This window comes from Maniola hyperantus, chromosome 1, assembly GCF_902806685.2.
Source record: "Maniola hyperantus chromosome 1, iAphHyp1.2, whole genome shotgun sequence".
Taxonomy (NCBI): Eukaryota; Metazoa; Arthropoda; class Insecta; order Lepidoptera; family Nymphalidae; genus Maniola; species Maniola hyperantus.
This window is the reverse complement of record NC_048536.1, coordinates 11847639-11863983: the sequence shown is the minus strand read 5'-3', so window position 1 is coordinate 11863983 and position 16345 is coordinate 11847639. Positions and strand designations below refer to the sequence as shown.

At 36.2% G+C, this 16345-nt stretch overlaps 3 protein-coding genes across 3 annotated transcripts in view; 2 read left to right on the top strand and 1 right to left on the bottom strand.

Moving 5' to 3' along the window:
* The window catches only part of LOC117984032 (uncharacterized), a 218296-nt gene that overhangs the window by 20709 nt on the left and 181242 nt on the right, over positions 1-16345 (bottom strand). The gene's annotated exons all lie outside the window — the stretch shown is intronic.
* Positions 115-5786, top strand: LOC117984071 (activating signal cointegrator 1 complex subunit 1). Its single transcript, XM_034970724.2, has 7 exons — positions 115-386; positions 1149-1251; positions 2046-2178; positions 3314-3442; positions 3963-4117; positions 4423-4595; positions 5481-5786. The coding sequence occupies exons 1-7, from the start codon at positions 275-277 to the stop codon at positions 5765-5767; spliced, it is 1092 nt and encodes a 363-aa protein (XP_034826615.1). The 5' UTR covers positions 115-274; the 3' UTR covers positions 5768-5786.
* Schip1 (Schwannomin interacting protein 1) overlaps positions 9966-16345 on the top strand; it is a 374012-nt gene continuing 367632 nt past the window's right edge. The window contains exon 1 of the mRNA XM_069498142.1: positions 9966-10089. The gene's annotated coding sequence lies outside the window, so the exon portion shown is untranslated. The remainder of the gene's footprint in view (positions 10090-16345) is intronic.

Genomic DNA, 16345 nt, shown 5'->3' with positions numbered 1-16345 from the left:
TTAACGGTTATTTAACCGCATTTTATGCTTATTAATGACTTATTTATCACAGCTTTTCCCACTATACCCGTATTATTTCTGTAATTTTTTATATCTTGCAACACTGCATTTAATTAAGTGTCAGTTTTATTTAGAGGATATATATAAATATTTTGATTTCAGGTTTTGGTACTTCATAACCTAAAAATATCTAAAATAAGTAATATTTAAATAAAACTTATACTTGCTTTAATTCTTTGTGTCTTGTGTATATAGTGACAATTTTATCTGTATTATGAACGACGTTCTTAGGCCTGACCTGTTCTGGATCGAAGGGAGATGTTACAGAGTAAATAATTCTACCACTGAGGTTTCAACGCTGCAAGAACATGATTTATATGAAATTGGTACAGGTTTTACCCCCTTTTTTTAACTGATTTCAAAAAAGAGGAGGTTCTCAATTGGTCGGAATATTTTTTTTTTGTGAAAATAAATCTTTGATACATAAACTGAGCTAGGTATTGGATTTACTAGACAGTTTGTCAGATCTTTAGAAGATGATGATGCTGATTCCGAAATTGATTCACTTACCTACTTGTTGTTTTATTAATATATTATCATACCCCGATTGCCATTTCAACCTGTGGCAGACTATAGGTTGGTATCTTTTAGGTACCTACTTATCTATATCATTTGTTGCCAGAAAGATAAAGAAGAGAGTTTGAGACTCCACATTCCACATACTCTTAATCACGTATCACCCTGTAATACAGTTAAATACGGGGCCTGTATTTATCTGCAGAAATTATCTTCACCTATTGTTATACTAGCTTATGCTCGCAACTTCGTCCGCGTGGACTATACAAGTTTCAAACCCCTTTTTCAGCCCCTTAGGGGTTGAATTTTCAAATATCCTTTCTTAGCGGATGGCTATAATGGCTATCTGTATGCCAATTTTCAGCCCGATCCGTCCAGTAGTTTGAGCTGTGCGTTGATAGATCAGTCAGTCAGTCACCTTTTCCTTTTATGTACATATTTAGATTTGGAAACCAGCCAATGTCAAATTAGCATGGTGGCTATAATTCAGTGTTAAGTTTTGGGTTAGCGAATCACCCCGCTGAGGATGCAGGGGGAATGGATTTTAATATTTTTCACTATTTTGAATACAGATGCTCCTTATAATGAATTTGAAGAGGATGACACTGACGATGTTGAGTGTGAGGTTGTGCAGGTGGACGGTGGTCGATTCTGCACCAGTCTCCATGTCTCCAAGTATGTGTTGGACATCCCAACAGGGTCAATTTAGGAATTATGTGAAACTTCTAAATTATTCAAATTAAGGATGAATTATTAGAGCTATGGGTTTAATAAAAATAGACTCCACTTCTGAGATGCAAGCTATCTCTGTGCCTCTGTCTCTACTCTCTATAAAAGTTGGTTAAGATATACCTAGATGGACCACGAAAAGGTAACAGACATACAGACATACACACTTTCGCATTTAAAACCGGCTAAGTGCGAGTCAGAGTCGCGCACCGAGGGTTCCATTCTACAATCGTATTTTTTCAACATGTTTCATGATAAATCAAAAACTTAACAAAATGCTTAAAAATAAATAAAAATGTGTTTTAGAATCTGCAGGAAAAGCCTTTTTATATTATACCCCACTTAGTATATTTAGTAATCTTACTTTGAAAGTTGAAAATACTAATCATTTGATCATGAACACATTTTAATTTTTTTTGTGATGTACCATCAATGCACGGTTTTCGGATTTTTTCCTTTACTTATGCTATAAGACCTACCTAACTGCCAAATTTCATGATTATAGGTCAAGGAAAAGTACCCTATAGGTTTTCTTGACAGACACGACAGACAGATAGACAACAAAGTGATCGTATAAGGGTTCCTTTTTCCTTTTGAGGTACGGAACCCTAAAAATATGAAGTATTGAAGGATGGATTCTGTGGCTCAAACCTGCACGCTGTCAGATTTCAATCCATAAAATGGGTAGGTACCATTGAGCTTGAGGCATTAATTTATTTACCCGAAAATTTTGTTTACAGACATTACATGGGATCTATTATAGGGAAGAAAGGAGCTACTATAGCAAGAATCGGCAGAGATACTAGAACAGATATTAAAACACCAAGGCAGGGAGAAAACAAAGATATTACTATATTTGGCCCCAGTGTTTCAGTAAGGCTTACTTTATCTTACTTAAAATTAATTTTCTTGATAGAAAAAAATTTGAAAACTGCCCTAAATATCTTGTATTTTAAGTTTTAATTAAAAGTCAAAAAAAAGTCATAAATCTATAATCTTAAACAGTACCTACCTACTACTAGTAGTAGTAGTAAAGTTTGATTATTAAATAAATATTTTATTCAAAGTACATTTACAGTAAACTTTTGAACGTTAAATCATTAACAATTGAAAATATAACATAATACACATTTATCTAAAATAAATTAATTTTACAGTTTTAAGGTTTGCTAAAATAAAAAAATGGTTAAAAAATAACAGTAAAAATTATGATTATAAATATTAATAAGTAACATTACTTCATTGTGATAGAGGAGCTGACCAAGCGTCCTTATCCAATATATAATCGTCTAATCTGTAGTAGCTAGTAGCCTTTCTTACAAAGGCTTTTTTTGATGTACCTACCCTTTAAACCTCCTTTCTGGTAAACTTTGAACTTCGGATGGAATTTTATTATAATAATAGACACCAGTTGACACCACTGCCCACAAATGATGCGCTAACTTTCTTTAGTCTAAGCCTCTGGGGTTTCAATTTTTTTTGTTGCATGTGTTAATTATGATGCTGTTCAAAATTAGTTTTAAGATTTGGTATATTCGACCTCCGATCTAAACTCCGATTAATTTATCGGAACTGAAATCGGAACGGATGATGCAAAATCAATCTGAAGTTAGAGCCTTTCGGAATTGAAATCGAACCTCTGTAACATCTCTAATAAAAGTCACAGCAAAGTAACCATAAATATTAACTACATATAGGCGACAGGTCGAGATGGCAATTGGGGTATGCCCCGCACACTCGCATGTCGCTTCTTTCTTCACTCTAGGCTGGTTAATTAACCAGCCCAGAGTGGCTAATTAGCCAAACTGTAGTCCGCGACAAGTCGAAGTATACGGCGGAGGGGGGCCCCCGCACACCCGTGCTAGCCAGCACCGGGTTAGCGCGGGGGCTGTGCGGGTGTGCGGGGCGTTCCCTCCCCGTTTGCAATTTTGATCTTTTGCGTACTTTACGTTTGTTTGTTGCAAATTACGAATGAACTCTCCTTAAATAATGTTAATTTTGTTCACAGAATGTCAAAGCAGCATTTAGGAGAATTAACCTTATTGTTATGTCATCAAGGATGAAACAGGCGTTTACACACTTTGTATCTATTCCTATAAACTCTCCGGAGATTGTCAGAAATTTTGAAAATTTTAAGGTAAACTGAAGAGTTTTGAAATAAGTTATTTACAACATAATAATTTCCAAGATAAATGTGGATGTTCTTAACTGTTATCTTAGCAATAGAAACATAGGTTCCAAAAACTCTGGTTTGAAGCTCATAGTTATTTACCATTAGATCCTCGGGGATTTATCTATCAGCCTTGTACCAATTTAAAAAAAAATGCGAGCAAAGGAACAGAAGGAGTCACGGGTATGTTGTCAGCCTTTTGGGAATCAGAAATTCAGGAATTTGTTGATCCGCCTCTTGAATAATCCCATGTCGAAAACTAGAGGGAACACTGCCAAAGGGAGTTAGTTCTACAGTTTGCATGTGCGTGAAACAAAAGTTTTGGCACACTGGGTATCAAAATCTAAAATAGGATAAACGGATCAGACTTCCCACGGAATACTGTTTTATGCTCGCTTTTACTTTTGTGGCACAAACTTGTCCAATTCTGTTCACTAAACGTGCATACACACTACTTGTTCATGACGATGAAGTAGTATGTTTGCAGGAGAGTGTGCTTCGCGAATGTCCGGGTATAGAGGATTCTCTGTTCATCAAGCCGGGCAAACTGCACATAACTGTTGGCGTGATGTGCTTGATGGACAATGAGGAACGACTCTCCGCCTCTAAGCTACTCACTGAAGCTAGAGACAAACATATAATGTACGTATTTATTTACATTGTACAGTTCGTTTCACGCAAAGTATTCTATTTTTATAAAACACCAGATTGTCAACATTCGTATTTTAAAAAGTTAATACAAATTCGTACGCTTGTGTATGTGACACGTATTCGCGTAGCGGCACAGACTAAAATCTGGACACTGGTGACATTAATGGACTTTTCTATAAAGCAACACCTATTTTAAACCGAATTTGAAAATTCCTTCAAATAAATAAGTACTATAATAATATTATTATGAACACATATTTTTTAGAGTATCTTAAATAGGTAAAGTGTTGTTTCAGGCCCATACTTCGAGAGTATTTACCGTTTAACATCAGGTTGAAAGGTCTGTCGTACATGAACGACGACCCCAGGGCGGTGCACGTGCTGTACGGCTGCGTGGAGGAGGACGGCGCTCCGGCCGGCGTACTGCAAAGGACAGTTGATGCGGTGCATGCACACTTTTACAAAGCAGGTATAACATATTATTAGACGTCTACTGCTGGACATAGATCTCTTGTAGGGACTTCCACACGCCATGGCCTTGCGGTGCCCGAATCCACTAGCTCCCTGCGACTCGTCTGTGCCTTTTTTTTTCGAGGGGCAAATCTTCTGAAGAACCCAATCGGGTTATGTGGGATTTCTACCCACTAAACACCCCCCCCCCCCCCCCCCCCCCGCAACCCGATGCTATGTCGGTTACGGATCTCCTCATTTCCGATTTGATCACCTAGATAAACTTAAAACACAAATATACAAAACATATACATATAGAGAAAACATAGATAAACAACCATAGCCATAGTATAGCACACTGCCCGCATGTTTAATACTCCCACAACTTCACGCTAAAATAACCTATATTCGTCTTCGGGATGCAACTTGCAAGCAATTTTATAACATTACACAAAATATCAAACAGATGGTGCCCATGACTCCTTCGGTGTGAATTTAAGTTTGAAAAATCCCGTGAGTACTCTTTGATTTCCGGGACAAAAAGTAGCCTATATCCTTCCCCGGGATGCAAGTTATTTCTGTACCAAATTCCTTAAAAATTGGCTGAACGGATGGGCCGTAAAAAGTTTGCAGACAGACATATTTTCGCATTTATGACGGCAATGCATGACGTGATTTACTATTCCGAATTATACTTTGACGTAAGATTTTTACACCTTTGTAACCTGTTTGTTATATCCCAAGGCCACCTTGATGAAAACTTCCTAGTCGCGATTCGTTCCTCCCTGTGTTGGGGACAATACGCAGAGAAACTTTCAGCTTTTATAAAATAACGAAAGTCTAGCTCTCGCTGGCTCTCTCTATAGTATTATGGATTATCACCTTATCTTATTGTAATTTTTAGGTTTCATGGAAAGGGAGTTCAATCGCGACAACGTCAAAATGCACGTTACATTACTCAATTCAAAATTTAGAGAGGAACCAAGAGAGACTGGCAACGAAGACACTAATCCAGCAAAATCAAGAACACACAGAGAAACTTTCGATGGCTCCGAAATCCTGTCAAAGTTTACAGATTACGACTTCGGTGTGACTGAATTCAACACTATCCAACTGTCTCAGCGCAGCACTGTGGGGCCTGATGGGTATTATCAGCCCACTTGTGTCGTTTCTTGTATAAATACTAAGTAATAAAGGTTTTATTTTGTCACTATTGTTTGACTTTTGACATTTCCTAATACTGAGTACCTACCCATTTAATACCATAACAATTAACATTTTTTTTTACAAAAAATAAAACTGACTTCTATACCTAACTACAATCACTACTGGATGGATTTGGCTGAAAGGAGATCATTCTAGCTCTATACATTTTTTGGCCATTTCTGAAAGTGCCGGCCAACAAAAAGAAATAGTACGGATTGAATAGAACTAGCCATTTGGAGCAACAGTTAATATACTACCAAAGTTGTAGGATTGCTCTGAGCCAAGATATACAAGTTAGATGATTCTTCATTTTCATACATTTTATTGATTTCTTAAAGTGCTGGGAAACACTTTAAGCTACCTTTAGAAGGTAGAATTAGGAAGATAGCAAATTTTTAGGGGATTGTCTCTGTCGTTGAGACCGTTAAAACGTCATATTGGTATGAGTGACAGAGACAACGCTCTACAAAACCGAAATGTCATTCTCAAGGCTGTACATTACTTTACTGTAAGGTGATGTACATTACTTTCTGCCGCGTACTGTACGATGGTACGGAAACATTAATTGTGTGCGAATCCGACTCGCACTTGACCGGTTTTTATATTTAAAACACGTAGTAGGTAGGTGTAAGCGTCAGCCTAAGCTTTATTTAGTCATAATATTATTTCTCTGCTAATGTGTACCTATCCTGAGAAGGGTTATTCGGACGAAAACTGAAAGCTCGACGTCTTAACCACGCTACGCCCACAGTCAATGAGGTGCCATCATAAGTACTAGAAGTGGTAATGTCCCCCAAAACTGGCGACTGGTGCACAGGAGGACCAGTCTTGCTTGCGGTCATTCAGTAAACGGTCGATGAGACCTATTTTTACTCTGTCTAAATAATATCGCAGTCTTCATCACAAGGAACCATTATAGTAGGTACCTATCGTAGCAAAAATAAAAAACCGGCCAAGTGCGAATCAGACTCGCGCACTGAGGGTTTCGTAGTACAATTTTGCACGATAAATCAAAAACTACTTACTAGATCTCGTTCAAACCAATTTTAGATGGAAGTTTGCATGGTAACGTAGGATATTTTTTTAGTTTTATCATTGTCTAGAAAAAAATGATATTAGGAACCTCAATATCATTTTTTAAGACCTATCTATAGATAAACCCCACACGTATGGGTTTGATGAAAAAAAAAATTTGAGTTTCAGTTCTAAGTATGGGCAACCCCAAAATTTATTGTTTTTTTTTCTATTTTTGTGTAAAAATCTTAATGCGGCTCACAGAATACATCTACTTACTTACCAAGTTTCAACAGTACCTATAGTTCTTATAGTTTCGGAAAAAAGTGGCTGTGACATACGAACGGATAAATAGACAGACAGACATGACATGATCTATAATTGAGTTTTTTGCCAATCGGCTACGGAACCCTAAAAATAATTATATTAGTTTCATTAAGCTTTTATATATTTAGGCAGGGACGCTTTACCTACTACACCCTGATCATAGACGGACAATTCGTCGTAGTATGCCTGATATTTGAAAGTAGGTATATTCTCGTAAGCCTGTTCACACGGTACGTAGGTTAGTAACCACGGACCACTTGCAACGAGTAGGAAATGTATACAATTCCACGCATATTTATCTACGTACTTACAGTTAGCGACTTGTGTTAAGTAAAAATCGGTTAAGTGTGAGTCAGACTCCCACGAATTGTTCCGTACCATCGAACTAGAAATACTTAACACTATTTTTTTAAAACTCCATGGCGGCCACTTTGAAATTTTTATTTGTTGTTAAAGCGGTAATAGAAATACACATTCTGTGAAAATTTCAACTCTTTACCTATTACGTTCATGAGATACACCCTGCTGAAAGACAGATGGACGGAGGGACGGACAGCAGAGGCTTAGTAATAGGCACCCTTCGAATATGGAACCCTAAAAGGAGCTGTGGAAGACAGTAGGTGGGATGTGGCTGCGCATAGGTAGATATCTAATAAGTAATATCTATCTAATGCACTTTTCTATTACATAATCACGTACGACGAAACAGTTACCCCCGCACTCGCGCGTCACTTCGTACCTCCAAATATATCGTTAAACAACCCTCAACAGGTACAAGGTCAGAGTTCTTTTTCCTGCCAACAGCTGTACCAGCATGGTTGTTCAATCTAACCTCTTGTAGCCTCGGGTTACTTGCTTCCTCTATATGTTATAAGTTATAACTCAATGCCCGCAGCCTTTGTGGGCGCAGAATAATCTTGCCTTTGTGTAGGTACCCACAAATCCTAATATCAGACAGCCGGAGTGATGCGACTATAATAATAATCGGATGTTGCGAAGGGTATAGTAGTGTATGAAAGACGCATCCAGAATTCTTTATAATACTTAATGCTTACGGCGCGATCGTCAAGCCGAATATTGAAATAAATAAAATTTTCAAAATAAAATAAAAACCGACTTCAATAACCACCAACACTAAAAAGTAAAAAATAATTTAATTTATTACCCAATATATTATGTATACAAGAGTTATTGTAGTTCTATAGTACTTAATATTTTTTGGAGCCGGTGCCAATTAGCCGCACGAACCGTCTATCTACTCTTCATAGTGTTTTGCGACTCCACATTAGCACCGATTCCAAAAAATATTACTATAGATCTACAATAACTCTATATACATAATATATTGGGTAATAAATTAAATTATTTTTTTCTTTTTAGTGTTGGTGGTTATTGAAGTCGGTTTTTTTTTTTGAAAATGTTTTATTTCACAATTTTTAGTGGCCCCATCGTACTAAAATATGATATGCCTCGTTAAAAACCTACTGTTTACTAAGCTATTACACTGATCGCGAGCAATTTACTCTTATCCACTGAGGAGTTCTGTTCTCCATCTCCGAAGATATTCATCAGATCTTCCCCAAAGTAAAATAGGACCACCTCTCAATTACGACCTACCAAACAAAAAAAGAATCATTAAAATCGGTTCATATTTGGCGAAGAAATCGCGTAACAAACATATAAAAAGATATACATTCAAATTGAGAACCTCCTCCTTTTTTCAAGTCGGTTAAAAATATGCTATGCCTGGTTAAAACCCTACTGTTTACAAAGCTATTTCACTGATCGCGAGCAATTTACGCTTATTAATTGAGGAGTTCTGTTCTCCATCTCCGAAGATATTCATCAGATCTTTACCAAATTAAAATGGGACCACCTCTGAGGTATATCCTATAGAACAAAAAAGAATTATCAAAATCGGTTCATAATTGACAGAGTAATCGCGTAACATACAAAAAAAAAACAGTCGAATTGAGAACCTCGTCCTTTTTTTGAAGTCGGTTAAAAAGAAATTAGAATCTGTCATCACTATCATAGATGGCTATGTTTTACCCTTAATTAGTACCTAACCTATGAATCTATGATTGGTAGCAGTATAGTATCTACTCCCTATTAATAGTGTATAGTGTAAAGCGAAAGTGTTTGTTTGTTGGTACCTATAAATTGACTTTTTCTTCAATCACACCGCAACGGAGCAACGAACAACGTGGTTTTTTGCTTGTATATAGATAAAGATCTAGAGAGTGACACGAACTACTTTTTATCCCGATAAAATTATGGGTAGGTATTTAAACCTAAATCCACGCAGAATATCTTAGTATATATCATGCTCACACTAGACTTTACTATACTGACGAATATATCCATCCTGCAAAAAATGAAATAAAATGTTAAGTATGTACAGTAATTTAAAATTATATTACCTAGTAAATAATCAAATAATCGCTAATATTACATAGAGTCAAGGATAGAGATTGATCCGTGATATTAATAACTAGCTTATTCTTTGTGACTTCGTCCACCGTTCACCGTTGGTATTCCCCAAAATAAGTACCAACTTTCTAAATAACCTGCCCTATTGTAGAGATAACCTACGAGTTTATGCAAAATGTCATGTTTTATACCTAGCGGATTGAGCTGTACGTTGATATTATTATGTCAGTCAGTCTGTTCATAAATATTAATCAAATCATAAGATCACTAACAGTAGGCTACGCTAACAAGTATGACGCAAATACTTCTGGAAAGCTATGAATTGGTTAAAGCAATGCGTAGAGCTCCGTAGCTCCATGGCTACGGCGCGTGACGATGCCGCGGGGGATCATACAACGCCAGTCGAGACGCATTGGCTACGGTAGGCGCCTGGCCGCCCCGCGTAGCATAAAGCTTGCTGCAATAACCTTGCGCGAACCGTATAAGTTGTGTGTTTTATCACTAATAATTGTTAGTGTCTATTTTCTTTTAAGGTAAGCTATTGTTATATTCTCATATCTGAATAGTTGAAGCCGGTATTCAGAGATTCAACAGTTTTAATAGTAACAAAGTTATTATAAATAAATTATTATACGGGTATCGGTAAATAATAACATACGGATGGTTTTTAGTAACTAAATAAATTTAGTGATGGTGTTATTTTATCTTATTTACCGTTACAAGATAAAAAAACATCGTGGATAAAATTCAGAAACGGATAATTGTACAATTTATTTAATAATTTTTATTTTTACGTTACTTATCTTATATATATAAAAATAAATCGCTGAATGCTAAGCGCAAATCTCGAGAACAGCTGAACCGATTTCGCTAATTCTTTTTTTATAATACGAGGATGGTTCTTACGGAGAGAAAAATTTAAAGTTTAAAAAAAATTAAAGAATCGACTGTTATGCGGTGTATGAAGTTCGCCGGGTCAGCTAGTTAAAAATAAAGGTTTTGTTGGTATGTACCTATTCATTAATTATTTCCTCATAAAACTAGGATTTTTGAACTATAATTATTGCCATCTTTTTTCCATATTCCTTAGCTGCTGTTATGTTAAATCAGATAAAATGTTTAAACACTTAAAATAATAATAAGTATTATTTATCGCGATAGCGTGCTTGCTCGTAAAAGTTGAAATATTATGTATTCCGTACGCCTTAGACGCTAAAAGGTAATGATGACTGACTGACTAAATTATCTATCAATGCGCAGCTCTAACTACTGGACAGATTGACTGAAATTTGGCATGCATATAGTAATTATGACGCAGACATCCGCGAAGAAAGGATTTTTGAAAATTGTACCCCGCGTAATATATTCAATCAGGCTCAGAATAATAAATTATAAATATTGCTTATAAAATATCATGTAACTCTTGTGTGGGAAGACGCAAGATGATGAATAATTACTAAGATACTATATAATACGTTAAAAAAATCTAAGTGAGTTTGCATATAACACTAGCTAAGGACCTACCTAGTTATAGTTAATATGTATGCATTGGAATGTAAATTACGTTCCTATAGCTTTCAGAGGGGTCTAAAGGCTCTGAGAACTGAAAAAAATAAAGAAAAGTTCCACGAAATAAATCGCCTTTCTATACCAGATGGCGTTAAGCACTCACAATGTTTGACACGTTTCCAAAGTTATCCGTAGCTACTGTACGATATCGACCTGCAGATTTACAGGCGTGATACTTGTAGACTTCTTGTAGATAACACAGATCGGCTTCTTTTTACAGAGAAAAATGATGCATCTCTCAAATAATTATTGTAGTTCCTAAATATTAAGTATTAAGTAAGTCCTTATTTTAGGTACCTACCGGCTACTAAGGTGAGTACCTATAAATAAAGATTACTCGCACTTTGAAAGAAAAACTTTCGGACAAATCAGCATATTTTAGAATAAATTCCGGAAAATATGTATCTTGCCGATGCGGCGTTGTTGAGTGGAACAGATAACCTTTTCTAGGGCGTAGCCATATTAGCTCCTTTGAACAAGGTACCTTTTTTCATTTGTGAAATATTTTGTTCGACTGATGAAAAAAGCTTCCTTTTGTCACTACTATAAAGATTATATTTTTCTGATATTATTTTTAAATAAGTAGATACGTACCTATTAATCCAAAATATCTGCTGTAGGTATTTAGTTAACTATAATACCTATTTGTTATCCCCTTCTTATTTTGTGCCTAGCTTAGAGATCAGGTAGGTATAGCTAAGTACTTATACAAATTACAGCAATCCTTCTCAACGATTCAGTATATTGCCTTAGACGCTAAAAGGTAATGATGACTGACTGACTAAATTATCTATCAATGCACAGCTCTAACTACTGGACAGATTGACTGAAATTTGGCATGCATATAGTAATTATGACGCAGACATCCGCGAAGAAAGGATTTTTGAAAATTGTACCCCGCGTAATATATTCAATCAGGCTCAGAATAATAAATTATAAATATTGCTTATAAAATATCATGTAACTCTTGTGTGGGAAGACGCAAGATGATGAATAATTACTAAGATACTATATAATACGTTAAAAAAATCTAAGTGAGTTTGCATATAACACTAGCTAAGGACCTACCTAGTTATAGTTAATATGTATGCATTGGAATGTAAATTACGTTCCTATAGGGGGAAACCCTCTCGCACGCTATACCCTTTCTCTTACAGTCTTACACATTTTAGACTCCCCTAATAAGTATGAACCAAATGTCGAGGGTAAGATCAGTCAGTAGGATATCAAAACCAGGAACCAATTATTTTTAATGTATGTTTTGGTATTATAGGTACTTACTATTATATTTGTATTTACCTGCAAACTTATTCCATTCCCTTAGCAAGAGAGATAACTAGGTCAAGGTAACTGCGATACAGGCACTAGTCCGATTTTGACCTATTTTACCAAAAATATACTAGCTCAATTGAATAGGTATTTATTTACTTTTGTTTATTACAGTAAATAAAAGGTATATGCATATACCTTTATTTACGTGAGGTAGATACATACCTACGCTTAATTAAATATTAATCCATAGGTACAAAGATAGCTCCAGATATCCATCCAGATAGCTATACACATCCGCTAAGTAAGGATTTTAGAAAATTCAACCCTAAAGGGGATAAAATAGGGGTTTGAAATTTGTGTAGTCTGCGCGGACGAAGTTGCGAGCATAAGCTAGTTAACCTACAAATAAATTACTTATGCCATAATATTGTGTATACATTTTAAGTAATTGCAGTCTCGAGTTTCGCTGGAGCGAGTAAAATCAACGTTTTTTATCATTTACATAATCTTCGATAGCATAATGATAATGGGTAAGTTAAGCCTGACCGATATATAAAAAACTTGCACTGGGGGAGCCACTAGTATAATATGGTCTATGGTCACTAAGTAGTAGGTATAGTACGCGACAGATCGAAATTGCAATCGGGGAGGGAATGGTCCGCCCACCAGCACAGCCCCCGCGCTGACCCGGTGCAGACGAGCGCGGTTGACGTGTGGGGCTTCCCCCGATTGCCATCTCGACCTGTTGTGGTAGACCAGAATCTCATGAATTGAAATTCCAAAGTTAGCAACACTGTACTCTGTGAATATCCTATGTACCTACATATGACCTACATAGTATTCTGTGGTGAATATTAATAATTTATCACAATATTAACCACAAGGTACTATGTACATAGGATATTCACAGAGTAGTCTTGCTAAATTTGGAATTTCAGTTCCGTATTTTTCATGAGATTCTGTTCTATCTAATATGGTCTTGTATGAATTAGTTCCACGGGTTTTCCGCAATATGGCGAGGTATTTAATTTTTCTGGTCAAGCTTATAAATATGATTTTAAAGAGTAGGTATATTTAATTTAAATTAATAGATTTGTAAACTTTTCTACGTCTTAAATTCGTCTACGTACCTATAGGTGTAATAATCTGTAAAATCTTGGTAAAATATAAATTGACGGCTTAAATTTTATTGTAAGTTGGGTATAGGTTAATGTACCCAATTAATGGGTTTAAGTTCCGTGAGTGGGGCGCCCGCATGATGAATGGGAAGGGACCGGGACGACATCGATCGGACCAAGCCAGCTCCAAACCTTGAGATAGTCTAAAATGAAAAGGCAAATGTTCATTTTTAATAGCCAAGGTTCGGCCATCAATGTGATAAATACTTACGTATACTAAAATATTGCTGGTAAAACCTATGTGAGCGACACCCTCCGGAATTCAAAGCCAGAATAAAAGTAAAACTCAATCAACATATGTATTTTTAAACCAGTTTTAGGGTTCCGTATCCGAAGGGGCGGGGAAAAATAATATTGCATCATCCGCAGTTTCTGAATCACTATAGTTAAGGAGTGCTGTACCTTGTACCCATCATCAGGGTTAAGGAGTTGGGACTTGGAGTCCAAGCATGAAGTCGTTTTTTTAGTACCTACAACATTGATTCAGTATGAACACTTCCTAAATCTTTATAATTTAGGTGGGCAGTAATCCTGCAGCATCAGGATTGAGGAGTTGGATCCAGAAGTTTTTACAGGACCACCAAGGAAAAATCCTCTGTTGAAGAAAAAAAATTGTAAATCGGTCGGTCGGAATAAAAAAAAACGTACCGAGAACCACCTCCTTTTTGGAAGTCAGGTAAAAATAGTGCTTGTTCCTTTATCAATGATGTCAATCCTAATGCGTACAATTGTTTTCATTGATAGATGTACCTTGACCAAAGCCCCTTAAGACTAGCTTACCCGCCCCGAATTCACTCGGGTGGAAATTCCGGACCCCTTCCTTAGTGGAATACTTAAAGAAAACCTACAACTATGAGTCGATTGCGATGAATAAGCAACGTTAAACCAAGTTTGTAAATAAATGGGTGACCTACCTTGGAAATGGCGTCCGTCGGTCTCGGATATTATCCTTTAAAGGATATGACCGTGGAACTATGGGCGCTTGCCTAGGTATCAAAAATCAATGTGCAGCAAAGATTGTTTTATTATTGGAATTTTTATATTCTACTAGCTACCCTGGTAAACTTTGTCCCGCCAAACAGTCGATTCAAATTTTTTAATTTTTTCTCTCCGTAAGAAACATCCTCGTACTTCAAAGAATATTATAAAAAAAGAATTAGCGAAATCGGTTCATCTGTTCTCGAGATTTGCGATGAGCAACACATTTAGTGACTCATTTTTATATTATGGAAGATAGCTTTCAGACGGGTCTAAAGGCTCTGAGAACTGAGAAAAATAAAGAAAAGTTCCACGAAATAAATAGCCTTTCTATACCAGATGGCGTTAAGCACTCACAATGTTTGACACGTTTCCAAAGTTATCCGTAGCTACAGTACGATATCGACCTGCAGATTTACAGGCGTGATACTTGTAGACTTCTTGTAGATAACACAGATCGGTTTCTTTTTACAGAGAAAAATGATGCATCTCTTAAATAATTATTGTAGTTCCTAAATATTAAGTATTAAGTAAGTCCTTATTTTAGGTACCTACCGGCTACTAAGGTGAGTACCTATAAATAAAGATTACTCGCACTTTGAAAGAAAAACTTTCGGACAAATCAGCATATTTTAGAATAAATTCCGGAAAATATGTATCTTGCCGATGCGGCGTTGTTGAGTGGAACAGATAACCTTTTCTAGGGCGTAGCCATATTAGCTCCTTTGAACAAGGTACCTTTTTTCATTTGTGAAATATTTTGTTCGACTGATGAAAAAAGCTTCCTTTTGTCACTACTATAAAGATTATATTTTTCTGATATTATTTTTAAATAAGTAGATACGTACCTATTAATCCAAAATATCTGCTGTAGGTATTTAGTTAACTATAATACCTATTTGTTATCCCCTTCTTATTTTGTGCCTAGCTTAGAGATCAGGTAGGTATAGCTAAGTACTTATACAAATTACAGCAATCCTTCTCAACGATTCAGTATATTATAAGTAAAGTTAAGATCCCATCTTATCTTCGAGTCGAGACTATTGAGAGGCATAAAAGCAAACTTACCTGGGTCTTTCGTTTGCGTATTATCTATACCCTTTCCAGTTGAGCAAATGGGTCCTATATTATTTGCTGATTTTATTAAGATTATTTTGGTTTAAATGAGACAATAATGTATAGTACGAGATGGCACTCGGGGTGGGGACGCCCCGCATACCCGCACAGCCCCCGCGCCGACCTGATGTGGGATAGCGCGGGAGACGTGCGGGTGTGCGGGGCGTCCCTCCGCCTCATACCTCGATTGCCATCTCGACCTATCGCGTACTATTAAAGTACAAGGAAGTGAAACAAACTAAATTGTTTGATTAAGTAACCGCAGATGTACATACCTACAGTTTGAGCAGGTTTACTAAGGTATAATTTGTTCATATAAAATGCTTCGTTAGATTAAACATCAATCGAAATAAAAATATAAATTTTCTTTTATGCTTTCGTTATCCAAAGCAAAACCAACAAAAATTCTTTATGCGGCTCTACCACAAAAGCTTTTAATTTTCTATTTGTGTACTAAGCATTATGCAGTTGTTTAAAATTTAAATTATGCTGACTGCATACATCTGTTCCAGCAGCAATTATTCGTAGGTACATTAAAGTGCTTAACATTTTTACTAAGTGTGCTTATATTTTTTCGTAGAATTTGTGGTAGATTCTTCAAATTATTTTCAAGTCCAGTGTGAATATGCGTCTTAAGTATATAAGAAGCGTGCGCTATCTTCACTTGCCAGTAGGT